This window comes from Carettochelys insculpta, chromosome 7 (assembly GCF_033958435.1).
Source record: "Carettochelys insculpta isolate YL-2023 chromosome 7, ASM3395843v1, whole genome shotgun sequence".
Classification (NCBI taxonomy): Eukaryota; Metazoa; Chordata; order Testudines; family Carettochelyidae; genus Carettochelys; species Carettochelys insculpta.
Genome location: NC_134143.1, coordinates 30,289,135 through 30,311,281, shown reverse-complemented (window position 1 = coordinate 30,311,281; position 22,147 = coordinate 30,289,135). Strand labels below are relative to the sequence as shown.

The 22,147-nt window shown below is 36.7% G+C and overlaps 1 protein-coding gene across 6 annotated transcripts in view; it reads right to left on the bottom strand.

Moving 5' to 3' along the window:
• CCAR1 (cell division cycle and apoptosis regulator 1) overlaps positions 1–22,147 on the bottom strand; it is a 41,964-nt gene continuing 19,817 nt past the window's right edge. For 4 of the 6 annotated variants that reach the window (XM_075000228.1, XM_075000229.1, XM_075000232.1 and 1 more), the window contains 12 exons: positions 21,687–21,897; positions 20,798–20,881; positions 19,915–20,100; positions 16,499–16,690; positions 14,260–14,493; positions 13,836–13,956; positions 12,478–12,560; positions 10,495–10,641; positions 9,899–10,019; positions 8,134–8,319; positions 7,395–7,600; positions 1–4,367 (listed from right to left, as the gene is read on the bottom strand). In XM_075000228.1, coding sequence (XP_074856329.1) covers positions 4,308–4,367; positions 7,395–7,600; positions 8,134–8,319; positions 9,899–10,019; positions 10,495–10,641; positions 12,478–12,560; positions 13,836–13,956; positions 14,260–14,493; positions 16,499–16,690; positions 19,915–20,100; positions 20,798–20,881; positions 21,687–21,897 — 1,831 coding nt within the window. In that variant the 3' untranslated portion in view covers positions 1–4,307. The remainder of the gene's footprint in view (positions 4,368–7,394; positions 7,601–8,133; positions 8,320–9,898; positions 10,020–10,494; positions 10,642–12,477; positions 12,561–13,835; positions 13,957–14,259; positions 14,494–16,498; positions 16,691–19,914; positions 20,101–20,797; positions 20,882–21,686; positions 21,898–22,147) is intronic. The other 2 variants (XM_075000231.1, XM_075000234.1) reach the window with 1 other exon arrangement.

Genomic DNA, 22,147 nt, shown 5'->3' with positions numbered 1-22,147 from the left:
AAAATCAAAACTTTTATTGCATGCTTTGAAGTTACTCCTAGGACATGTGGTGCTTGCAGACATTGAATTAAGAACTCTTTTGCTCTTAAGACATTAGATACTGATGCCAAAAGTGAAATCTGAAAACACTTCAAGCTAAAAATTACTAATATTTAAAAAGCTAAATAGAAGAACATTAGAACTATCGAGATTATGGTTGACTACATTAATACCTGATTTTTAATTTACTCTAAGATTTAATTATCTAAACCAGGCAATGGTTCCTCTTGCAAATAATATTGAAGTCACTAGATGGTACTATTCCAGATGGTATTACATGTTCTGCTTATCTGAACAGATAAATGCAAGTAGCACCATTCCCCATTTTTTCATGGATAGCTGACATCTACATCTGGATGAAAATCAACTAACTAAAACAAGACGGATTATGTTGATAAAGAAGAAATCTGACTAGCCTGTTGTAAGTGCTGTGCAGTCATCAAGACAGTATATTAGAGCAATCAAGGAGAACATTGTTGTTTGAAGTTACCATCATGGCTTCCAACACTCTAATCCTCAACCATGTGCTGTCTTCACTTCTCTATCACTCTTCCAACTGCAGCTCAGCTTTTCTCTCCTCCTTCCTCTTCTGAGTAAATCAACCTCCAATGTAGGGGCCAAAGGCAACTGGTCACAATTTGTGTGTGTGCATACAACAGTGGCCTTACAGCTGAAAATTATAGTTTTATAACTTTCTTATTGCAATAAGTGTAAAGTACAAGTATAGTTTTATTCCCGTACACTTTATCCCAGTATTAAAATGCTGAACAGTCAGTTGTTTTTATCATGCATCCATTAGCTTGTACATTATTCCTCAAGAGTTACATATGCTCACTGAAATACATCATGGAGGCAAATTCCCCAACTGTGGGTCTGGGACTCCCTTCTGCTGGATGACTGCAGCACCATACTGACCTAGATTTATCCTGCTTCCCAAAGCAAGAGTAGCTTTAGACTCACTGCTTTGTACAACAGAGCTTTAGAATGTGACAATTTCCTCTACAAATTGCCTATCACTTCAAATGAATTGATACGATTTCAGGCAGCATGATTCTGTGTGCTGAGTACATTCTTTAAAGTTTGTAAGAGTGTGTTTGTCTTACTGTCTCAAAATGAGGCATATCCCAGATTACCTTTTCACTAGCCTGTCTGCCTCAGCAGATGCTTGATGAAGATTATAGAAGTGAGATAGAGGACAGGGGGTGAGATACTTAAAGCATCCTATGAGATGTAGGTGTAGCAACCTGCATAGAACCTGGAGATGCACACAGGTTGGCAAAGGGAACACTTTCGATGGGGTACTATTAACTCAGTCTATTCCCATTGCTAGAATGGTAGCTGCAGTTGCAGCATCTTTGTAAATAGTTCTCTAAGGAACAGCCAATTTAGTTTTAGAGAAACACGGGATCCTCTCATGGTATTACACAGCACACAATATATCTGAAACAGACATACCTTCCATTACAATGAATGGAAGATGTGTCCAAATCTCCATTGGTGGCACCTTATCCATTTCCCAGTAATTGAGGACTGCTCCCTGCAATACATTTGTGTTATGTCTAGTTCAATTGAGCAAACTCAGTTCATAGCTGAGTTTTAATTACTTTCCTCACAAAGATTAGGGAAGAAAGCTGCCCCCACTCCCACTTTTTTTTTTTTAAACTGTTCATGCTGAATTTTCCCTCCACACACTCAAGTGTTTGGCCAACCTCTGTATATATAGCAATATTTTTCCCCTCAAACAACTTGTCTTTCTTTCATTCGTCTTGCCTCTGAGTTTCCTTCATGGTAAATAAGTACCTTGAACAGTTCACAGCATAACAGATGTGGTCACATCAAAATGTAAGTAGGACTAAAACCACACTTGCCAGTGACAGTTTCTCTTTATACAGTCAACCATCTTGAATTGGCTTTTTCACAGGACTGAAATATCACTTAAAAGTTTGTGAGAGCTTTTGGATCTGCAAGTGCTAAGCACCCTAGAAGTCGGATATAAATTTTTCTCAGATATTTCACCCCTATCCACATCATCACCTTAGTCTTTTCTTGACTGATTGTTAACTAGTTTTCTGATGTGTCTGTCAAAGGACCATTTTTCTTTCCCAAACATGGGATTTAATTTTTACAATACTATATAGCAGTTGTTAGACAAAACAAGTTTCACACAAACTGTTTTTTTCCTTTTTCAGTCCATTATGAAAGCACAGTGTACAAAATCTTTAGTTTCAAAATTCAGTAACACAATGTACCGACCAAACTGTACAAAGATAAAAACATGAACATTTATTTTTTTAAACAGCATTTTAGCAAGTGATGTTTTTAATCAAAGATTACTAAAACTATTAGGCTGCTTATAAGAATGATTTCATTATAGTGCTGACACTGAAAAAGGCAAAAAATGCAGACTCCCTTTTTTAATTATTTTGTGTATGTAATTAATGCAAGTTAATTTATGCCTGTTTTCATTAGAAGTATTCATTTTTTAAAACAAAATATTTAAAAGGTATTACGATGTTGCATATATTATTTAATCTTAATTGAAAAACCAACAGGGGGAGCTTTTGCACGCTATTGTAATGGTTAAGACATTGCACTAGTTTGGCTTCAAATAACCAAAACACAGACATGAAACACACCAAATTAAGACTTTTTTTTTTTTTTTTTTTTGGGTAAAACAAAACAATTTCAGGCATTTGAATGCACTTTTCAAGAGAACCATGTGGGTTCCATGCAGGTTAATTATACATATTATGGCACCTTGATTCTTTTAGCAGGTATTTAGTCACCCAGAACAGCTTGGTATAAGATCAGTTGGCTAAAATTCTATAGTCTAGCAAGAAAACAGTTTGTCTACCCCAGGGGTGAGCAAAGTAGGGGGGCAGTCAGCATGATTGGCCGCTATGTGTCAGGCTCATCCATCTAATTAAAAATGCTGAAATATGTTACTGGTTTTGTGTGTGAGATTCACATTTATAAACTAATAAAGTTTTTACATTCAACATACTTATCTTACACATCCCAAAAGAGCTTTTTTTCCCTTATGATTGTAACTGGAATTCCTTTCAGTTTGGATTACATTAGACAGGTTGGGAGGGCGGGGCCAATATAAAAAGTCTGCTCACCCCGGTCTACCACAAACTACCCCCCCCACCCCTCCCCCCTTTATTTTTCCAGACAAAATGCACTGAACTACGATTTCTCCTACTTCTCATTTGGATATGTTGCCATTGACAAAAATGCCAAGTCAACTTTTAATTTAGATCCCTGGTAATTTATTAAAACACACACACACACTCTCTCTTTCTCTACCTCAATCACTACCATCAAAAGAAGGAGGCATCTTGCCCCATATAATGTAACATATCAATATTTAGTTATCAATTCTTCTGGAAGCCTGTTTCAATCTTATAAGGAATTACATAAACTAAGAAAGAAGTCAAATTCAAATAAAGGAGACAATTTAAAATGGTAGCATTTTTTTCATGTAAGGCATTATATGACATCCACTGGCCTGGAATCCAACTATACATTTTAATACACAGCATTCGTTATTTAAAAATAGCATATATATCAACTCAGAGATAAGACCAGTTGAAGGAACACAAATTACATACATTAAAACAGGCCTGTATATTTTCATATAACTCCCTCAGCCCTACCAACACCAGAGGGTTTCTATTGCTTTCTTAATTCATCTGAACTACTCTAATTGTGAGGCTTTAGATCTGAGTAGCCCTGAAGGAGAAAATTACAACTGGAAGGGAAAAGAAAGTTACGACAAGTAAAAAACTTCAAGCATTTTTTAAAAAAATCTTTACTTGCAAAAGTAAGCTGCATGCTATTTTATGATTTATATTTGAATTTAAAAAGACTAGTTAGACAAAAATAAAACCCTAAAAATGGCAATTCTATAAATAATGAACATTTTGATTTCACTAGACTTTAATGAAAAACCATGTGGTAATTAAATACTTGCTACTGTCCATTAAAGTTGATGAACTTTATTAGGGTTAGAACTATAACAAAGTTCATCCTAAAACATTTTGCAATGCAAAATTGTCACTCAAGGAGTGTCTCAAACTGAATGCTATGAATTACAAGCAATCTTCAGAAGCAGACTCACAATCATGAAACTTTATACATCGTTTTAGAACTAAGATATTTATACTACTTTAAAAAAAATCAAACATGCATCACTTCCATACATTCTGATATCATGATTTATATTACATTATGTAACACCTTTGTTCTAAACAGCAATAATTTTATCATACATTTGCCCCATTTTCTTTGGATTTTTGGTCTTTATCTTCATTCTTTACAATATCCTATGAAAGGAGAGAAAAGGTAGTAGTAGTATAAGTTCTATTAGCATCTCTAAGCTTAGCTGGAAACAAAGTTAAAGTTTCTATACATTTAAAAGGAAAATAAAGTATGATGTTTTAATCTGTTAAACTGTCTGGTTTGTTTTACCATTATTTCTAAAACTGCACTACCCAATTCCTTCCTGAAAAATTAAGAGGCTATAGATTAAGCTGGACACAAACCTAGGTCTTATAAAACAATCAACATTTCCCAGAACTGAAGACAAAGAAATAGGTAAATGACTTATTTTATATTCCCATGGAATTTTTTTTAAAGAAACCAAAAACATCTAGAGGCAATGTTATGCAACTAAAACCCCTTACCTTATCCCAATACTTGGGAATTTGAAACAGACTAAATTGGCTTGTTTACATTTTACTTATTTTGAAGAAGGAAAATAAAAATTAAACAAATGTGAAGAGTAGAAAGCAAACTGTACTCTTAAAACTCAGTTTTAATGGTCTCAGATGCTGTTGTTTAAACAATTAATATTTTAAAAATGGATTTCTTTAATGACTAGATCCATTCAGTTAGGGTACATTGTCATCAAGTTGTCATGGGATAAAAGGAAAGATCTTTTAATGGATTAAGAATTGGTTAAAAGACAGAAAACAAAGGATTGGAATAAATGGTAAATTTCAGAATGGAGAAGGGTAATGAGTGGTGTTCCCCAAAGGTCAGTCTTAGGACCAGTCCTATTCAAATTATTAATAAATGATCTGGAGAAAGGCATAAACTGTGAAGTGGCAAAGTTTGCAGATGATATTTAGCTGCTCAGGATAATTGAGACCAAAGCAGACTATGAAGAACTTCAAAAGGATCTCACAAAACTGATGGACTGGGCAACAAAATGGCAAATGAAATTAAATGGGGATAAATGTAAAGTAATGCACATTGGAAAAAATAACCCCATCTATACAAACAACACGAGGGGGTGCTAATTTAGCTACAACCAACCAGGAAAGAGATCTTGGAGTAATTGTGGATAGTTCTCTGAAAACATGCACGCAGTATGCAGTGGCAGTCAAAAAAGCAAACAGGATGTTATGAATCATTAAAAAAGGGATTGAGAATAAGATGGAGAATATCTTATTGACCTTACATAAAACCATGGTACACCCACATCTTGAATACTGCATACAGATGTAGCCACCTCATCTCAAAAGAAATATATTGGCATTAAAAAAGGTTTAGAAAAGGGCAGCTAAAATGATTAGGAGTTTGGAATAGGTCCCCTATGAAGAAAAGAAAAGAGGAGACTAAGGGGGCATATGATAGAGGTACATAAAATTATGAGTAGTGTAGAGAAAGTGAACAAGGAAAACTTATTACTTAATCCCATAATATAAGAACTAGGTAGGGAACATCAAATTAAATTAATGGGCAGCAGGTTAAAAACAAATACAAGTAAATTCTTCACACAACGCACAGTCAAAATGTGGAGCTCCTTGCCAGAGGAGGGTGTGAAGGCTAGGACTATAAACAGGGTTTAAAAAAAGAGATAAAGTCAGGGATGTTAGGTGCATTAATGACTATTAGCCAGGATGGGTAAGGAATGGTGTTCCTAGTCTCTGTTTGTCAGAAGCTGGAGATAGATGGCAGGAGAGAGATCATTACTTATTTGGTTCCCTCCCTCTGGGGCACCTGGTATTGGCCAGTGTTGGCAGACAGGATACTGGGCTAGACTGACCTTTGGTCTGACCCATATAGCCCTTATGTCTACACAGGAGCATTATTCTGAAATAAGCTATTTTGGAAGAGAGATTCTGGAATACCTCATTTCAAAATACTGCTGCTACAAACAAAATGCATTTCGAAATAGTACTCAGCTATTTTGAAATACAGCATCTACACACAGTAAAGCCTATTTTGAAATAGAGCCATTGGATGCACTATGGCTTATTTCAAATTCCTCGTGCAATGAGGTTTACCTATTTTGAAATAAGACAAATACTGTTTTGAACTAGCAGTTGTGTTGTGTAGATGCTAGCAAAGTTATTTCAAAATAACAGCCATTATTTTGACATAAATTTGTGTAGACCTATCCTTACGGATCATCTTTTCAAGTGCAAGTAGGAAATTCACAGGTCAGCATCACATCCAAACAGCAGCTTCTGTGAGCACTCTCAGAGACATTCTGTGGTGAAATAACTTGGAGAATCTATCATCTTTACATGGATAAAGCTGAAGCTAGCTTTCCTTTACAAGTCTGATTTTGTTCACTGCTCTAATCTTCAAAACTACAATTCTCCTGAAATTTCAATGATAATATTTTAGGGTAGAGAAGAATTTTTCTGGTATATCAAACAAGTTTGATATGTTTCCCAGTCTTTATTTTTATGGACCCTTGAAAGATGCCATATGATGTCACAGAACCAACATACATCTGAAAGCAAGGAAATTTTGAATTCTAACACTACCTCTGCCACTCTGTGTCAATAATAGCCTGAATTTATTCAAGCACTAGTTAGGTCTTAGAACAGCCCAATGAAGAGGATAAATATCATCACTCCAATTATAAAGTGAAACTGATGCTTACAGATGTAAGCTATTGGTTCAAAAACCACAAAATAAATTGACACAAATGAAATTCAACTCTAGGCCTCTGGATACCCAGAGTTCTAGGCCTTCTTCACCCCACCAGAATGCCTCCCACGTCAGTACCTGGAAATATACTACCTAAATCACAAGGATTCCCATCCAATCCTTTTGCTGAACACAGGATTTAAGGAGGACAGATTTCAACCAGTGAGTGGTGATACAAAGGCAGAATTATGGTGGTTTTAGATAAATGAACTGTTTCCTGGTTTTCATGATCTTTAAATTATATACCACTCTATTAATAATTTCCTGACCTTAAGTTACCAACACACATATAGAGCCTTAACTTCAGAATAATAAATGCTTGTGCCTAAAAATAGGCTTAGAATTTGTTTTCGAACTTACTTTATAATGCAACTACATATAATAAAGAGTTGCAACATACTAACCTTTTTAAGAACGCCGTGTATTTCATCCATAACTGTAGCTAAATTTTTGATTGTCTTATTCAGCTGGCTCTCAAATTGCAAATTGGTATCTTCTGAGGTCTTCAAATTTTCTTGCAGTTGGCTTAAGTCCTTTTTGACTTCCTTAAGCTCTCCAGACAAGCTTTTGTTAGAATTCTCCAAATGTAATATTGTCTTTTCATCTTCATCTGGAAAAAAAAATCTGAAGTCATCTCAAATATCTTATACTATGCTATAAAAAACAAAAAAAAAAAAATCCATTAAGCACTGTTAGCATTAGCACTAAAGTGGTAATTAATATTTAAGGTCCTTGGACCTTGGGAAGTAAAATAATCTATATATAATACTGTCCCACTTGGGATATTAAAAAAATTCACTTCCCAGAAAAGTTCTTGGGCATAAATTAAGATTTTTATGCAAGTCAATATTGAATTCTCACCTTTTATTCTTTGTACTACCTGGACTTGCACTTTGATCAGAAAAGGCAACCGCCACAAAAGATTCTAACATGACTAATTACAGTACTCCAACCTATCCGATTGGCCAATCAAAAAACTGTTCCTGTGCAAGTTTAAAAAAGTGTGAGAAATAGCGGGAAACAGAATATAGTGAATTACTATTTTACAACACTGGGTCATGTAAACCAAATTCTAGTGTTGTCTACTGTATTTGTAGTATTTTACAACAAAAATTTCAGAACAATCAAAGTACGTTCTCAAACCTGTTTTCTCTTCTAGCAGCTGAAGTTTTTGTTCTATTTCAGCCCGCACTCTTTCACTCTTCTCTAGCTTCTGCAAAAGGCTCCCTACATCCACCATAGCTCCGTTGTACACAATTAGGCCAACATTTTCATCTGTGCCCTTAGATTCCTGTTTTATAGTAGGGGATGGTAACAGCAATCTGTTTCCTAAAATAAATTGTATAAGGTTACAAAATATGTAGAATCAAAATTTCCTCAAGGGGTAGCCACGTTAGTCTGTATCTGCAAAAATAACTAAGAGTCCTGTGTTATCTTTATTGATGAACAGATTTATTAGGGCATAAGCTTTCATGAAAATTGTGTTACTTTTCAGTCAAATTCAAATCTTCTGTCATGTTCAAAACCTCCTAAAAACTACCCCAAATTTTAAATATTTTAGGACCAAGGTCAATGCATACTTTCTGCATATGCAGGAGAGGGAATAAAAAAGCACCTAAGCTATGTGTAGTCCGATATCAAAATAAGTTATGCAATTTGCGTAAGTTATTTTGAGGCATCTTATTTGCAACTCAGTACTGGCTACACTGCAACTGTGTTTGAAATAAATGCTTATTTGGAACTTCTCACCATCCCTCTCATAATGATGGGTAGCTGGAACGAAATACTATGCTCAAAACAGCCCTACTATTTCAAGCATGGTGTTTGCCTGCATGGTTTCTATTTCAGGATACAAGTGTATCCCAAAAGAGAAACAACAGGGTAGCCTTAGCTTCAGAGTCAAGGATGAAAGCTGACTGGGTGACTCGGACTCCATGCTAACGGAGAAAGGTAGAGTGTCTGCCCTCTGCAGCACCATTCCCCATAATCGTGTTTCCAACAGGTAAGTAATCCTGATAATCAAGTGAATTCACCTACTTTCAGTTCTAACATACCAACTTTGCACAGTACACACAGCAAGAATCATGGGGAGCCAGAAGCTCTGCGTTCTGCAACCTGTCCAAGGCTGGGTCTACACTAGACCTGAAAGTTAAACCTTGATACACAATTCCAGGTACAACTGCACAGCGGGACTCAACATATCTTAGATCGACTCTCGTGCCATCCTCAGAGAGAGAGGTCGGCAGGAGAAACTTTTGTGATAATAAAGTACCAAGATAACTGTCTAGCCCTCATACACAAAATGTAACTATCCCCGCTAGGCCTGCAAAACTGAAACCACAAAGATCGACCCTGACTGGGTCAATCTTTCATTAAGTACCAACATACCCTAAAAATCTAGGAGACCTCACAGGATCCGCTGGTTCGAAGGGGTGAATTTGTAAATTTTTTCAAAGGAATATATATTTTATCCACTCCTACCTCCATAATACAGCAGCAATTTTAGATGAAGTTCTGTAACCAGGCAAATAACTGCCTCAGAAGGGCCCTCAAACATTTTCACACCTCCCTCTTACCCCATCTGTGCCCACTCCCTCACCAGCCACAGCTGGGAGCGGTGGACAGCAGCAGAGCAATGTGTGGAGCTACAACTGGGAACTGGGCCTTTGTTGAAGGCATGCCCACGAGTGGAGGTGGTGCTGGAAGTTGAGCTGTGGCCTAGGCCAGAGCAGAGCTGAGGACAGAAGAGGCCTGGGTGACAACCCCTCCCTGCTTCCATGGCTGATGCAAGCCTCACCACACTCTGACCATTTCTCTGGATCCCACTGGCTGCATTGTGTGTGTGGGGGGGGGGTGTAGAGGGAGAAGGAGGGGAGGGCGATGCACTGCAGTTTGGGATATCACTAACCTAACATATCTTCCTGCAGGGCTTCAGACTCTTCCTGATTTTCTTCATCTTTTGAGGTATCAGTTAGTCTTCTGTAAAAGCAAGATTCTCGAAGTACTACCTTATTAAGTAGTTTCTTAACCTAAAATATAGGAAAGGAAATCAGTATTATGTTACTTGTTGAATAATTTTATGACAACAGTTTCATCACATATTTAGAATAATATTTTTAAACAAGTATTTTATTTAAAATATTAAATTAAGTGACTGCATTAAAATGCAAAAACTGCCAAAAAGACTGCCTGCAAGCTGACTGCAACTTTAAACACGTTGGGGAAAAAGTACTTACAGCAGCATTAATTTACCCACAATGAATACATGCAGTTTTCAGGAAAAATGTTATATTCTGTACAGAATATCACACCAAAAACTAAAAGATTATGAAGGTTGCAAAGAAGCATTCAAAAGTCACAAAGCAACAAAACTAAAGTTACCCATGCATTTTGCCTTTGTGTGTGTATATTATGAAAAAGCCTCAAAATACATGATTGTACACGATTTCTGCAGCACTCCTGCCTCATTGCAAAATACATTTCTATAGTGATATAAAAGAGAACCTGAGCACGTGAAAGGTGTAGTCCAAGTGTATATAATATTTCTTCCATGTCCTTTTCAAGAAGGTATCCACAATGACTTTGATCAAAATAAACAAAAGCCATCAGAAGGTCCCTGTTAACTGTAATCATCTGTGTTTTATCTTTCTCCTGTAGATACATTATATATTAATTTAGTAACGTCATCATCATTCTTGTTATAAACAATCAATAGAGTGACTGGAATAACAAGGCAGATTCCCTCTATCAATTTTACCATTTACAATATACCTTTGACATACACAGATTCAAGTTGCGCGTAACTCTCTTTAATGTAAGTTAAACACAACTTGAAGCTGCTCTGTGGCTCCCTCCCCTGCCTTCCCCCAGCAGCACCACTGTCAGCCTGACAGCCGCACAGCAGGAAGGGGATTTTAGCTTTTTTGGTGGCAGCCAGGCAAGCTAAAGTCTTCTCACTGCTAGAGGCAGGCAGGGAGAAGCAATCAGGAAACTGATCAGTTCTAGGCAGAGGGGAGCTAGGAACCAAGCAGCAGCTGTGCTGGTCAGTTTCCTGGGTCCCCTCCCCACCCCAAGCAGTGGGGAGAGGGGGACCAGGCTGCCTCGGTCCCCATTTGCCCCCTGCTCTGGGAGCCAGGAAACTGACCAGCCCGCCCCAGTGGGCTGGTCAGTTTCCAGGCTCCTGCAAGCCCAGGGGAGCCAAGAACCAGGCAGCAGCCTGGTTCCCTCTCCCCCTACCAACCTGCGCGAAAATTCGAGTTATGCGGGGGTTGCAAGAACGCAACCCCCGAGCATCTTGAGGGTTTACTGTATTTTATAAAATCAAAGGTACTACTATTGGCAGTATTTTACACAGAAAGCTCATAGATACAATATAGCTTGATTTAGTATGATTTCTCATACAAACTACATCCAAAAATGCTTAACAGAATTAGAGCATAAGAGAGAGTTTTTTTGCGTATGTAAACAAAAAAAAAAGTATTTTCCCCCCCTTTTGCTCAGGCTAGCATGGCTCTATCAAATGACTTGAGTATTCCCCAACCAGCGGCACACTAGTGTGTTCATAGACAGTGATGCTTCACAGTCTCAAATCTTTAAATTATTTTAATAAGCGAATATCCATAAATAACAAATTAGCAGCAGAATCACAGCAGATTCTAGAATTGGTTTACACTTCTGCATGCATGCCTACTTTTTTTTTTTAAACACACTTCTTTGCTTAACAAGAGAAAAGCTATATGAATAAAAATTTGTCTAGCTTTCTAATTTTTGGTAAATAAATCCTAGATTTGCTATGTTATGGTTAGTTTATCTTGTTCTGAATTGGCAATATGAGGGGGGAAAAAAGTTATTTGGGAGGAAAAGGCACTCTGTGTACGAGACCTCAAAAACGATTCTAGACATTATAACGAAAAAGTTATAATTACAATCTATAGTCTAATATTTTGTTACATTAAAAGAACCTCAGATTTACTGAGACATGAACATAGAAACAGATTCAAATAAACTATAAAGGAACGATTTGGGATTAAATCACAGAACCCTCAACAGGTTTACAAGAATCTTAAGTGGCATGACTGCATATGTTGGGCTAGGTGACAGTTCTTCCTATCCTCTTTAATGATCTGAGGAAGTTTCATTGAATTTATGCCTATCTCAAATTGGAAATTAAAGTCAGACCACTTACTACTTTTGTGCATGAGCAGGACTTAGCCAAAAGTCGTTCAAGCAAATGAGATACCCTCCACCCCGCCAGAGAAAGTTTATTGTAAAACACAATTTAAATAACTGTTGTGAGGATTCAGAAGAAAACATATTTAAAAATTAGTCATCAGAAGCATTCCTCTCTAACTTATTTAGATGCAAAGTTGCAGGCTACAAAGGAAATTTTTGAAGGAAATGAAAACAAAATTTTATAATGAAAATGAAAGAATATTAACTGATGCTACTTTGACGAATATGTATAGTTATAAAATATGCATTAAGTACTTTATCTTTAGAAGATCTCTCTTTGAAATGTCTGTTTCCCTCTCTTCTATCATCTCTCTTGTTCATTTCCTCCTCATCCCGGTCTAAAAAATAAAATTGGCGTTCAAATTCAGTGTATTATGCATCAAGAACTACTACTACAAAACACTTTGTATGATATTTAAGGGAAATACATTTTGCACAAAAAAGTGATCAGATATTTGCTTCCTAAATATGAAACTGAACAATAAAATCTCATTTACCAAGATAATTAAAAATGCAAAATTGTTTTTTCACACATTTGGCTTACTTTGACATAATGCAATCAACGCTGTCAATTGTACCTCAATATATTTTTCAAATGTTTATGTGTAGGGTTGCTCTTCAAATGGAAAACTAGATAGATGATTAGGTAATCTAATTTTATTATACTTCAGCAACTATTATATAACTGAGTAGGTGCCTGAGAAAGTCATGCAACTTGACTTCGGAGTCTGCATAAGGCAGTATTCTTAGTTTTATAGTCGTTTCTCCAAAAATTAGTATGGCTTACCCTCTTGAATATTTCACGTGAGAAACATTTCACCCACATAATCAAAATCATGTGCTTAAAAATTCTCCAAGATTCAAAAAAGTTATACGAGAGTGAAAAAGGTAAGAGCAGATTTTACTAAAAATTCATTTGATTGTGACATCAAGATTCTCAAAAACACAAGTTATTATAAGCTTTATAAAACTGCATTTTGTAAATTATGCAGTGTAATTCTAACAATCTGAAATAAAAGCTTGACCCTAGCTCTGCGAAGCGTGAGCTGCCCCATGCATTGGGTGTTCATTCCAGGACACGCTAATCTGAGGGGCTCTGAAATATACATGCCCCTTTGTTGGGGAGGAGTTGGCAAAAATATAGTGTGTCCTTCCCAGTTATCTTCTGCATCTATTGAGAGGCAGGGGTAGAGAGGCAGGAAAGGTGGCAACAATGATAGGGAACCACTGCTGCTGTTCCTGGAAAATGGAGGCGGTTTTACTCCATTTTTCCCACTTGTTTGGGAGAAAATTGACCAAGAAGCCACCAATACAAGAGGGGGTTAAGGGCAACAGAGTGAAATGAACCCTTTATTGTATATTTGGTCAAAAAACCTGAATTGTGATATTCTGACCCAGGAAAAAGCATAAAAACATAAGCCAACATTTTCACATTTTAGTCACTTAAGGTGGCTTGAATTGTGATTTTAGCCACTCAGAATTCTAACACGAACAGTAATATTAAAGTGTGTAACCGCATGAATATTGCTAATTTTTATCTTTTCTAATTCTGAAGTTCAAGTTTGAAAATATATCCAGACAGTACAAAAAGGTTTGAAGTCAAAAACTTTCACCTAATGTACCATCATCCTCATCTTCAGCATCTTCCGCTTCCATTGGATCATACTCTTCCTGATTGTTGTCATCTTCAGTTTCGTCTTCATCTTTAGGATCATCTTTTCTTCTATCTTCCCTCTGTAATGAAAATGCCTCAAAATTAAAGCTAGACAAAAGCAAAATGAAAAAAATCTACTCGCATTAACGATCAATATATTGTGTATATTCATCCAAAGTTGTTTTAAGCTGACACTGAAGAGGAAATGTGTAACTGCAGAGTTCTTAATTAAGAACCACTGTACTCTGAACAGTAGTTGTCTCAACCAAGACAAATCAACTAGCATAAAAACTCAGTTGTGGAATTTGCAAAGTAAAATACAGTAAGCCGATTATTATTTATCCAAGCAATACTGTGTATTTTTACATGAACTAATTTCAGACCTTCCTCTCTTCTTTATCTTCCTTCTTATCCTTATCATCTCCAGATTTTCTCCTCTTAGGTTTTGGATCATCATTTTCATCATCTTTTTCTTCTCTCTTATCTTTTCTCTCCTCTTTTTTGCTCTTTTTTTCTTTTTTGTCCTCTCTCTCTGGAAGGGATATCAGTGCTTTGTAGATTCTGACACCAAAATCCCTTTGAAGCATTTCATTGAATAGTTCTGCAAACAATGAAACCTGAACCAAAAATACATGAGAAAGAACTGGTGAAAGAAAGGTATTATATAGTTTTAAAAATATAGTTATTCTGTATTTGCATTTAAGTAACCATATCATTGCTACCCTACCAAAATGTATATCACAGTAACTGAAAACATGAGACTATTAGATTAATATACTGTCTAACTAAAAACCCTAGTTTGAATATGGCCATCTGAAAAAGGAAAATTAAAATTACGAATATTTCTTTCCATATTGCACTTCTCCTCAGGTCCTGGATTATTTTTTATTTTGCTATACAAATTCAAACAAATATATAGTACTAAGAGGCAGATACTATGATTTGTTATTGCTACACCATCCCCTAAAATTAAAATAAAACTAAATTTTAAAATGCTGATTTGAAAAACAGAACCCAAAAGTAAACAAAAATCAATCAAAAGCCATAAGCAAAAGTCAATCCACATAGCTACTTCCCAGAAAGCCTGTGTACATCATTTGATGCAAGATGACTGCAAATGTACATTTATTTAGACTAAAAAGCAGGCTTGTGAAATACTCCACACAGCAAGACATGACTGAATATTGCAAAAAAAGGGGTTGTATGAAAATTTGTACAAGGAAAGCAGCACCAGTTATCCAGTGAAAAACAGAAGTCTACGAAAATCAAGATATGATCAAGAACATAAGGAAAATGTCAGTAGCCTTGTCCTTGGAGAGTGCTAAAAGGAGAAAGCAGACACTTCCAAGTATAAACCATTGAGTTTGAGGTATGATGGAGTATTACTGGAAAATGAAAAACAAAATAGCCTGAAGAGGTTTGCAAATGGATAGTGCATGTGGCAAACACTACATTGAGCTAGAGGCCATAAAAATATTAGCTATCCCAGTACACGAATATATAGTAAGTTCTTGAGATCTGAGAGTGCGACATTCGCAAATTCAATTATTTGAGAATGCTGCTTCCCCGGGGCCTGGAAGGAGCCCTGGCAGCTTCCGCTTCCCTGGAGTTCTGGGGCTCCTATTCACAAAAATCAACATTCGCGAGGGTCCTGAACAGAGGAGGTTGTGGAAACTCCATCGCTGGAGATATTTAAGAACAGGTTAGATAGATGTCCATCAGGGATCGTTTAGACAGTACTTGGTCCTGCCATTAGGGCAGGGGGCTGGAGTCGATGGCCTCTCGAGGTCCCTTCCAGTCCTAATATTCTATGATTCTATGTTGAGACTTTACTGTAGTATGAATGCAAAGCCAAGAGTATGCTCATTAACGTGCTACACACATATAAACAAACAGAGTGCCATCACAGATGTCTGAACAAGATGTTTGTCATTTAAATAAAACCAATACAGTATTTAGTAAGAGTTACCAAAATGTGACATCGGAAATACTAAGATATTTCTACACACTACAAAAGGGGAGTCATTACAGCACCTATGAGTCACTAATACAGAAACACCTACATTCCATGAACTGCTTATGTACTAATATTCAACACATAACATGTAAACTACTATACAAGACATAACATGCTTGTTGTAGCAATACTTAAGGTATTCATGAGTTCAGAAGAAAACCCAGTTGGCCTTATGACATTAGAAAAAAGTTCCGCTTGACAGAGAAACAAGGAGAACTCAAGAACCTGTGCATTTACTTCTTTTAAAAAGTACAGAGCAGTCATACTGCATTAATAAGTGTGGTACAAATATCTAGATTTTTTCCAAGTATGGACAAAGGATTAAACTTCACCTCAAGTTTGTTTTCACACTAGTACCTTAATTTAGACTTTCAGGATATAGATGCTAAAAGGAAAACAAGAATTCAGTTGTAGTAGTAAGTTGTAACAGAATTTGAAATACATTATTTAACACTTTTACTGAAACAAAGTCTAAGAACTACTGAATTAAAATAAATACTCAAATATTTGGTGCAAAAAGTTGATATTTCTCAGTAAAACATTCTACTACATTGAACTCACTAAAATTGCATTTCTTTACACTGAACTAGATAAAAACAAATTACCTCAAAAGAATGCTCTTTATTATCCTCCAATCTGTAATCCAGAAGAACACTAAGAGACATAATACTACAATCAAACTTTCCACTTTTTGCTGCCCAGTTAGGATGTACAATGATTGCTGGTTCATCGGGCAAAATATATCGTCTCTCTCGTCGTTGACGCTCCATTTCTTCCTGACGTTTCCTTTCTTCTTCCTAAAAAATAAAAACATTTCAGACATCAAACTTTAAACCGTATATTAGCTTTAAATGTTCACCACTCTTCACAGAATGAATTAGAAAGCTTAAGTGCTTGGAAATTTATTAACAGATTAGGAGTCACTGGCACACAGAGTGAGCAGATATGCTGTCTAGTCTCATCCTCTACTGTAGAAATCAAAAGCAACATTCCGTAGGATATGCAGTAGCCATACACAGTGGGGCACAGGCTGCTGGTCCCGTATAAGAAACAACATACCAACTAGTATTTGTACATGCTGCCAACACTTGTTTATTTGATCGATAGCTGGAATGTGACCAAATTATGCCCTTGTAAAAAGATACAGCAGTGTTTCTCAACCAGGGATGTGTACACCTTTGGGGATACACTAAAATCTTCCAGGGGGTACATTAACTCATCTAGATAGTTGCCTAGTTCTACAACAAGCTACATAAAAAACATTCATAAAAAGTCAGTTCAACCTAAAAGTTCAGTCAGACAATGACTCGCTTCTACTGCTACATTTCAGCGGAAGGCACATGAAAGTACAATATCTCTCTTCCAATTCATTTATTTGATAATAAGATGATAGAAAGTCAGCAAGTTTTCAGTAATCATCTTGTAATATTTTTGCATTTTTTGTAATTAAGTACTTTTTAAGTAAGGTCTAACTTGGTGGATATGCAAAACAAAGCTGACTCCTGAGAAGGGTACAATTATCTGGAAAGGTTGAACAGCACTTGTTTGAAGACCTCAAATTACCTTAGGACCATGTTTCTCAACCGGTGGTACGTGTATCCGTAGGGGTAAGTGAGAGAAGTCTGGGGGTAATTTTTTTCTAAAAGGGGAATGCAAGCTGGCAAGTTAGTTGACAGTTAAAGGGCTCTTTTGAGGCCTTATTTCTTACACGAGAAGACTGAAAGCTCCCTACACTACCTACTCCTCAATGAATATATGCAGCACAGATTTACCTTTACATGGTAAATGGTTGGTTTTCAATAAAATGGCATTATATGCAATATTTCTAGATGCAACTGCTATGGACTAAAAGAAACAAAAACAATGGTATATTTACTTGTGACTGCAGTAAATCACACCTTGCAGCAAAACAAACAAACAAACAAAACACACCACCACAGATTTTAGCTTTTTAACTGCTTGGTCAAGAACATAAAATTTGCTGTTTAAAAATATTCAAGCATTGTTTCTCTGCTTGCTTTTAAAAACAGGGCTTTACTCAGTGTTCCAAGATACTAAATGATTCCTATATGAAGGTATGCAAATTCAAGTTTGATGAGCTTGGTTATTAATATACTGTTTTCTGAGTCAACCTAAAGGCAGGAAAAATGCCAAACTGTCCTCTCTGGGGAAGCTGTCACTGAATAGTAGTTTTGCAGAAAAGGATCTGGGAGTTGTAGTGGATGAGAAGCTGGACATGAGTCAACAGTGTGTCGTTGTAGCCAAGAAAGCTAATGGCCTATTAGGTTGCATCAAGAGGAGTGTTGCCAGTAGATCCACAGAAGTGATTATTCCTCTTTATACGGCTTTGGTGAGGCTGCATCTGGATTACTGTGTCCAGTTCTGGGCCCCCACCTATAGGAAGGATGTGGATACACTAGAGAAGGTCCAGCGGAGGGCGACCAAAATAATTAGGGGACTGGAGTATATGACTTGTGAAGAAAGGTTGAGGGAATTGGGACTGTTTAGTCTGCAGAAGAGAAGACTGAGGGGGGACTTGATAACAGCCTTCAACTTACTGAAGGAAGGCTGCAAAGAGGCTGGAGAGAGGCTGTTCACAGTGGTCATGGATGGTGGAACAATGGTCTCAAGTTGCAGTTGGAAAGGTCCAGGTTGAACATTAGGAAAAACTTTTTCACTAGGAGCGGGGTGGAGTATTGGAATGGTCTACCCAGGGAAGTAGTGGAGTCTCCATCCCTGGAGGTGTTTAAGTCTCACCTGGACAAAGCCCTGGTGGGAGTGATCTGATGGGTTTGGTCCTGCTTAGAGCAGGGGGCTGGACCCAATGGCTTTTTTAGGTCTCTTACAGCTCTACTGATCTGTGATTCTATGAACACAGCTTCAGTGGCCAAAGACCTGACCATGCCTCAAAGGAGAAGAGCCCAGCAAAGTTTTCAGGAATGGCACTAAGGAAAAGGGTCACCACCTTAAAAGCTAATGGACAAGAGTAATTCACAGCATAAAGGCTCCAACATCAAAGAGCTGTTCAGACTAATGGCAGCTCATTGCTTTTTTGAGCATTAGCATTGGGTTTTAGGGTAGGACAAGATTCACCAATGCTATTATATTTTTTCCCAGAGCTGTACAAAAAAGGAACCAAGGTACCTGCCTTAGGAAGATTCAAATGAACTATCAAAAATGGGCATGTGGAAGTTATAGCACTGACTGCTTCCCTTCTCAGAACAGACTTTTTTCAGCAGCAATGTTGCCCAGGGCAGTCAAGGTTTCTGTTTTGGGTACTGTGGTAACCCTTTGGCACCAAAGAACCAGGCAGCTAATTTTCTGGTGCCTAAAGACCCACTTTTTAAAGACACCAAGTCTCTGGTGCCAAAGGCATCCCAGTTGATCCTTTGTTTAAAGCATGATTTCAAATACTTATGCATTTCAAAGGCTTGAAAATTAAAATAAACCATGACTTGTCCAAAAGTTAAAATTTCATCTCCAAGACATGAAATAAGCATAAGTCTGATGCTAACAATGGAAAAGAACGTAGGTGGTTGTGATCTTTTGGCTTTCTATAGAATTGTGTGCATTTCTTCAAAATGGTTCACTGAGGCTTATAACACCAGAAGTGCATATCCCCAAAGTGGAAAAACATGTAGAACCAATATACTTGAACTTTTGACTCTTAATGTTAAAAAAAGTTAAAAAGTTAACATCTTGCAAAAATAACGGATTCTTCCCATTACCCTAAATTTTTTTTTCCAGATTGGTCTGAATATTTTAACTCAGGCATATCTCTTTTTAGTGAGTTTATGTTAGTGTTAGGTTTACCAAGATCAAAAATTCAAATGACGTAGTGTAGATAAATGTTTCAGTACAGATCAGCAGTTCAAATAAGAGCAGAAAAGCCTTCCTCAGACTCTCAGTCTGGGTACAGGAGAACTATCAAAAAAAAAACTATAACATTTTTATTTAACTATTTTCCTCTACTGCATTGCATAAAGTTTTAAAATTAAACCAAATATAACACAATACCAACCTCCTTGTCATCTTCAGATTTCCTATCCTCCTCCTCTTCATCTTCTTTTTCAGACTTCTCTAACTCTTTCTGTTCTTCTTTTTGTTCTTCTACTTTCAGTTGCTTTGTCAGCCGGGCTATCAGCTGGGACTTTAAGCCTTTAGAGCTAAGAGTTCGACTTTCTAATTCCTTGCGAAGGTCATTTACCTAGTAAACAGAAGTTTTGTAAGAGGTACTGATCAGTGCCATAGCAATTTACATATCAATAAAGCTCAAGTCAGACATGAAGACACTACCTACCGTCTGTAAGCTAATGAAATACTTTTTCATCCACATTGGAACAAACTAAATATATACTGTTTCTTGTATTTTTTGTTTTATCCGCCTGAAGAGGCCCTTCAACCATTTTTAGAAAGTATTTTGATAGCAGTAAGCAAAAAGCTTTAGAATGTATTTATTTTTCATTATCATCTCTATTATGGGGGGAGTTTTGTTTTATTATGTCTACTGGAGTATATTTAATAAGAAAGTTAAATTATTCAAGGGTCCAGAAGATATAGGCCAAATTACAGTAGACAATTTACTCTCAGTTAAATAAAATAAATCTAACTCATTTTTTTTAAATTGTACATAGTTTGAAGACTTTCAATGAGAGTTACATCTCTTTCATTGGAATTATAACACCTACACATACCTTGTATACTGGGATATCAAATTAAAGAGTTATTTACTAAAAAAACAGGAAAAGATAATAAAGAAGCATTGCTTAAGCTTTCAAAAAACTACACTAATTTTAAAAGTTTGCGGGAAAAAAATATCAAAACTTAGGCCTAGATATCAATAATGTTCTTAAAAATGAGAATATACTGTACAATTAAAGAAGCCTAAAATATTCAACACTCACCTTCATCGTTTTTGGATCCAGTTTAGACCAGTGGGTAGGAGTTGAGATTTCTTTAGCTTCCCCATCATCCTTTTCCTCTTCATCCTGGTAAATAAAATTAAGAAATCCCCATTCAGAAAGTTTAAAGAGTTATTTATTTGTTTTTTAAAATTCTGTTGCTGATCTGTGCAAGGTCACAAATGTTTCAGATAGTCTTCTCGTAAAGTTATTGTTTAGACAAGTCCACATACACACATTCTACCACTTCATAATTGATCAGTGTCATTCATCAGCCAATAAAAGGCAGATCTGTGAAACACAAAGGGGTGATAAACAACACCACAAATAATGTCAGGGTTACACAGACACTGCTGGTCTCCAATAACCAGACAGTGTGTGATCTTGCCCCAGGTTTCAAGCATCCATAGTCACTCTTGATTGAGTCAGACCTTTCCAATATCGCAAGATGGTGATCAGCCACATGGCCTAATATTCAAATGTTTCAGACTAATTCTTTTCCAGTTTCAAATACCATGATCAGAACAGGCCACCAAGGAAAATTTAGAAATTTTAGAAAATGGCAAAATTTTTAAGACTGTTACTGATACTGAATCTCACTTAACAACTGGTCCCAGATTCCAGCAACTAGTTCTAAGATAAAAACAAAGTTCTGCGCATCAAAAGCACAATTTACTTTCATTTGTGGAATAAACACACACATTAAAAGTTAGCATACTAGCTGAAATAAAAAACAACATTGACTACACTGCTGAAAGCTGGTTTACCAGTCATTGTTACCAGTTATGTTCCTCCTATGTATGTTTGTTGTGTAGTATGTGGTGTGCATTTTGTGCCTGTGTTCCTGTGCCTGTGAGAAGCAGAAATAGAAAAAGGGATTAGCGTTCAGTGCCTGTTCTCCATCAGCCTCCTTGCGTTCACCCTGAAGCTTCTCGACCAGCTGCTGCTTGTATCCTCGGGAGAGGGTTTCCCACTCTGAGCGGGTGGGAAGGCAATGCCAAACATCCGGGAAAAATAAAACCACTGTCTCCACATGAGCTGGAACTGTACGCCCCTTGTGGGTCTCCTCAGGGCGATGGTAGCGAATCTCTGCAAAACGGTACCTGTTGCAAGGGAAGAAGCATGTTGGAAAAAAAATTCTACAATACATTTAAAGAGCCTAGTTCACTTGTAGCACATCAAGTAAAGAAACTTTGCTGCAAGAATCTGAAGTTTATCTAAAGAAAAAATTATGAAAGCCATATTTTCTCTTTTGGAACATTTGTACAATGTATTACAAGATTAAGTGGAGAAGAATGAACAATATACTTTGACTGCTATAGATAGTGTGATGCACTTGGCAGTTTGGGTTCG